Source organism: Rhincodon typus, chromosome 16, assembly GCF_021869965.1.
Source record: "Rhincodon typus isolate 14 chromosome 16, sRhiTyp1.1, whole genome shotgun sequence".
Lineage (NCBI taxonomy): Eukaryota > Metazoa > Chordata > Chondrichthyes > Orectolobiformes > Rhincodontidae > Rhincodon > Rhincodon typus.
This window is the reverse complement of record NC_063347.1, coordinates 1,813,146-1,818,993: the sequence shown is the minus strand read 5'-3', so window position 1 is coordinate 1,818,993 and position 5,848 is coordinate 1,813,146. Positions and strand designations below refer to the sequence as shown.

Genomic DNA, 5,848 nt, shown 5'->3' with positions numbered 1-5,848 from the left:
GCTCCCTGCGGGACGGAGTCCCACACTCTCCCCGCTCCCTGCGGGACGGAGTCCCACACTCTCCCCGCTCCCTGCGGGACGGAGTCCCACACTCTCCCCGCTCCCTGCGGGACAGAGTCCCACACTCTCCCTGTTCCTCGGGTGATTCTTTTCCCCTGAATTCCCTTTGGTCAATATCTGACTGATCATAACATTTCTTCAGCACTTACTCGGAGTTGCTCCTTGATTTGTTCCTCCTCCTCAGTCAGCTCTAAGGATGAACTTTCTGAAGAGGAAAAGTATTTGGAGGCTGGGATCATTTTACCGTCTTCAAACTGCAGACTCTTCACCAAAAGCTGCAAAGAAACCAAATATTTCAGAGAAACATCACCCCAAGAAGGTTCTGGGAGTAAAGGTCATTGTGCAATGGAACAGCATCCCATCATCCATCACCGTCACTCTCCATTACTCACTGTCACTCTCAATTACTCACAGTGACTTGATTACTCACTGTCACTCTCAATTACTCACAGTGACTCGATTACTCACTGTCACTCTCAATTACTCACAGTGACTCGATTACTCACTGTCACTCTCAATTACTCACAGTGACTCAATTACTCATCGTCACTCTTGATTATTCACAACCACACTCGATTACTCACAAACACACTCGAATACTCCCACTCACTCTTGAGTACTCGCCATCACTCTCGATTACTCACAATCACACTTGATTACTCAATCACTCTCGAGTACTCACAATCACATTCAAGTATTCACAATCACCCTTAGTTACTATTACACTCCATTACTCATAACGATACTCAATTCCTCCAATTACACTCAATTACTCACAAGTACATCTGATTACTGCAACAATTAGATTACACCAGAACTGGGTCATATTTATTCCTCTGCCTGTTACAATCAGAAAACTTTGCAGAAAGCTTTCCAATGATGCAGAATCCAGAGTTTGAAGAACAGTATTATTACCATTTTCCCATCATTCCCAAAGACGACCAGGCCATTCCTGCTGACAATGGCAGGGGCATGAGCTCCAGGAATGTCCAGCGTCTGACCCTGGGGAGGACAGTTACTGATCAATGTCGAACCAAAAAAGGTCAGCTTCTGAAATAGAAGAGGAAAAACATGATCTCGTTTTTGCTACACATCCTCAGGACAGTAAAGATGCCATTCATCCCTTTGAATATATCCACCATTCAATGAGATGTTGGTTCTTTTGTGACATTCCCAAACACCTATTTTTGCTCCATACCCCCTTGTGGCTGTGGATAGCAAATGTCGTTCAAATTCAGATTGAAAACTAACACGTGCTCTAGTTCCAGTTGTCGTTTGTGGAAGATTTTCCCCAATGTCTCTTATTCTTTGTGGTTCCTAACGAAACTCCGGTACAGTCTAGTGGTAATTTTTAGGCTCTACCCTGCTCTTCTGGTCTAGCCAGCAGCTTGTCTATTCTATCAGTTCTCCTTGATATCATTCAAACTTTTATTAAATCACTCTCTTAACCCTTTAAATTCCAGGAAATACTACTGGTTCATTGACTTGATAGAGGTGTACAAAATGATCAGAGGTATACATAGAGTGGACAGCCAGAGACTTTTTCCTAGGGTGGAGGTAGCTATTACGAGGGGGCATAGTTTTAAAGTGAGTGGAGGTAGATAGAGGGGAGACGTCAGAGATAGGTTCTTTACTCAGAGAGTGGTAGGGGCGTGGAATGCGTTGCCGGAGAGGGTAGTGGAGTCGGCCTCATTAGGGGCATTTAAGTGGCTATTAGATTGGCATATGGATGATAGTATAAGGTAGGGGTGGAGGTTAGATAGACCTTAGGATTAGGGTAAAAGTTCGGCACAACATCGTGGGCCGAAGGGCCTGTACTGTGCTGTACTGTTCTATGTTCTATGTTCTATGCAATCTCTCCTTTTAATTTAACTCTTCAAGTCCAGGTATCAGAAACAAACAAGAACAGAAAATGCTGGAGGATCACAGTAGATCTGGCAGTGCCTGTGGGAGAGAGAAACAGAGTTAATATTCTGACCCTTCTTCAGAACTGAAGAGGAATCAAGGAAACATTTTGGTAAAAACAGAACTGAAAGCAGCTAAAAGGAGGTATATAGTGACATTAAAACTAATGGCAGTGAACAAGAAGAAAGATTAGAACAGAAATCCTGTCAGAGTGGAGTAGAACCTCTTCAAGGTGCACATACCTGGAAGAGACATATACCACCTGTTCCTAGCTACTATCCATTCTGAAAAAGGGTCTCTGGACTCAAAGCATTAACTCTGTTTTTCTCTCTCCACAGATGCTGCCAGACCTGGTGAGCTTCTAAAGCAATTTCTGTTTTTTGTTTCAGGTCTCCAGCATCTGCAGTTCTTTGTTAGATTTTAATCATTTCAGAAACACTACACACCTTCTAAGGCAACGGGCCCTCCCTAATGTGTGGTGCCCAGACCTGCCGCTAGTGACTCCAGGTCTAACCAGGGTTGTGTGTGACTGGAGCCTGACTTTGACCACTTTGTATTTCAGATGTCTCGATGTAACAGTCAGTATTTTATTCACGCTTGGGATTGATTTTTGGTGGCGTTCTTTAATGATCCCTGTATTGTGATACAATGTCTCTTCAGATCTCCACTGTTTTTAACTTTTTATTATTTATAAAGCACCATTCCTCCAATCTTTGATTCACTGATGAATTTGCACATGTGACTTCATAATCTATCATTTATAAAATTATTTAGAACGGCGAGAGCAAAGAACAAGTCTATTCAGTGTACCATGTCATATCACTTTAAGGGCAATGATACAGAAGCTTGAATACACGCACCAACAGATTCGAGAACAGCTTCTTCCCTGCTGTTATTAGACTGACAAATAGACCTCTCTAACTTCAAATCTAATGTTGATTCTGCTTGGTTCACCTCCTGCGCAGTTGTAACTTTGTACGCCTCATTCTGTCTAAGCTCCCTATGATCTGTATGTCATTGTTGGCCATGATTTGCCTGTACTGCTCTCAAACAAAGTTTTTCACTGTACTTAGGTACACATGATTACAATAAATCAAATATTGCTTTAAAAGATCAGTATGCCAATAAGCCAAGGGCCAAGATGTCATCACAAAACCAGAGGCTCTGGTCTCTTTGCATTGCAGACAAGGATGTGTGTCTAGAGATTGCTATGTAGTGTGTGCATTAGTTTAGCTATAAATAAACCCACTAGAGAGAGTCAAGTTAGCGGAATCTACATAGCTCACTGGTGTTGCATTTAGATAGCAGAAGGAATCATGACAAGGTGGCAGCAGTGATTATTAATTTTTTAAAAAATACACAGAGCAAAGACATTGGTGCTACAGTTTGAACACTGTGGGGAGAAATGGCCAAGAAGATTCAGAAGCATTCCAAAGTCAAAAGTTCCCACTGAACAAAAACTTAAAAAAAAGTACGGAAAAGTGAAGAAAGCACAACATTTTTCCCAGATTTGAGACAGCATTACATAAAAATGAAAGGATTTTTGGAACTCAACCCCAAATGGAACAGAGCAAAAATGCACTTCAAACAGAGAAAGACAGGCGAGTTGCAATTGGGAACCATGTGGGGTGAACAGAACAAGATTTAAAACAGAATAAAAACCAAAAGAACTGCGGATGCTGTAAATCAGGAACAAAAACAAAGTTGCTAGAAAAGCTCAGCAGGTCTGGCAGCATCTGTGAAGGAAAAAACAGAGTTAACGTTTCGGGTCCAGTGACCCTTCCTCAGAACTGGAGGAAGGGTCCAGTTCTGAGGGAGGGTCACCGGACCCGAAACATTAACTCTGTTTTTAACTTCACAGATGCTGCCAGACCTGCTAAGATTTAAAACAGGATATAGAACAAACAGTAGAAAATTTCTATTAAATACAGCCCTGAAGGTAAACAGGGACTGTGTAACGTAAAATATCAAGAGTCAATACAAAGCTAAAAGCAGGCTGCAGAGCAGAAACATTGCTGAAGGTACACACAAAGTGTCCCCATTGTGATATGATGATGGAAAATCTCTCCATATCAATAGCATCTGGAAAAGACAAGGAAGAACAGAAGTACAGATACCAAATCCCCAAGCATGGACTGGAAGGTTATTGATGTCCTGGCTGAGGTTAAACTCTAAATAAAGACAGCATCAATGCTTCATAGATTAAATAGTAACAGATAAGGATAAACAAACTGGTCAAGTATTGATATAAATTGGGAAAGAAGAGCTGCAGTGAATCAATATTTCTGACTTATCTGAAGGGGACCAGAAAGGTCCTGCAAAGATATGAAAACTACTTGAAGATCAGCTTCAGGTGAGAGTACATACTAAATTTGTTGCTTAGTATTGATGTTCTAGAGGTCACATGAATCACACGGCCACTTTCTCAGTAGATGCTGTAACAAGGCAATAAGTGTGATTTTTCAGAGACTGGGATTCTTAGTGTGGAAAATGGAGTTGGTGATTGATTCAACATCCATTGATGCATTCCAGTACTTTTGGTGAAAAAAAAGAAGCCCACAGCATTGATTTGAAGCAAATATGAAGCCAATGTAGCTGCATAGTAGCACCTGCAAACACTGTGGGCAGCAAACAGTATTTGTACCATAACCACGGCACAAAAAGCAGTGGCACATTGTACCCACCATGAAGCAGTCATGCATATCAAGATCTGGGCATGGCATGACAGCACAGAATGACAGTGGACCCACCTCTGTAAGGACCCTGACTCCACTGAGACAGCCAGAGGCTCCAACAGAGAATAACCGAGCAGAGGACAGGTGCAGCAGGCCAGTCACAACAGCAAGGACTACGCCAGAGACCGGTGTGAACATAGGCTGCTACACCAAGTTCAGAGCGAGAGGATGAACAGGCTTCACACTGTGAATGGAACACACTGAGGACAAAGTGAAATCATTAGCAGCTTTTTCCACTTTCCCAAATGAACCCGTAAAATCCAGTCAAAGCCATGGGGTTACCATCTCCAGCAAAGCTCACGTTTGTAAGGCAAGTGCGAATGATACAATAAGGCTCAATTCCCCAAAACACAGGACGCACTGCTTGATAAACAAGAGAAGATAAAGATGATCAGTCTGCAGATGCGGAACTACCTCAGATATACGGAGGACAAAGGCTCATAGTCTCAGTGGGAGACCTCCAGTTACTCAGAGGTTTCCAAAGGGCACATGAGTCACAAAACAGTGGCAGGATCGGATACACTGAGCCTGGCTTTACAAAAGGGAAATCATGCTTGACAAATCAACTGGAATTCTTCAAGGATATAACTAGCAGCATTGATGAGGGAAAGCCCATGGATGTGGTTTATTTGGGCTTTCAGAAGACTTTCAACAAAAGTCCCATGTTAGAGATTAATGTGTAAAATTAAAGTGCATGGGACTGGGGGTAGTATATTGAGATAGATACAAACTTGATTAGCAGACCAGACAGAAAGAAAAGTAATGAATGACTAGGGGGATACTATAGCGATTAGTGCTAGGACCCTAGCTATTCACAAAAACATTAATCAGTCAGATAAGGAAACTGACTGTAATATCTCCAAGTTTACAGAAGACACAAAGTTGGGTGGGAGGATGAGCTATAAGGAGGATGCAGAGATGCTTCAGTGTGATTTGGACAGGCTGAGTGAGTGGATAAATGTATGGCAGATGCAGTTTAATGTGAATAAATATGACTTTCTCCACTTTGGGAGCAAAAACAGGAAGGCAGATTATTAGAGATAGTAGGAACTGCAGATGCTGGAGAATCTGAGATAACAAGGTGTAGAGCTGGATGAACACAGCAGGCCAAGCAGCATCAGAGGAGCAGGAAGGCTGACGTTTCGGGC

The 5,848-nt window shown here is 42.3% G+C and overlaps 1 protein-coding gene across 1 annotated transcript in view; it reads right to left on the bottom strand.

Moving 5' to 3' along the window:
• Positions 1–5,848, bottom strand: part of LOC109925323 (cytosolic 10-formyltetrahydrofolate dehydrogenase-like) — an 82,135-nt gene that overhangs the window by 34,240 nt on the left and 42,047 nt on the right. The window contains exons 5-7 of the mRNA XM_048606659.1: positions 4,716–4,844; positions 976–1,110; positions 210–335 (exon numbers count right to left, since the gene is read on the bottom strand). Of these exons, the coding sequence (XP_048462616.1) occupies positions 210–335; positions 976–1,110; positions 4,716–4,844 (390 nt within the window). The remainder of the gene's footprint in view (positions 1–209; positions 336–975; positions 1,111–4,715; positions 4,845–5,848) is intronic.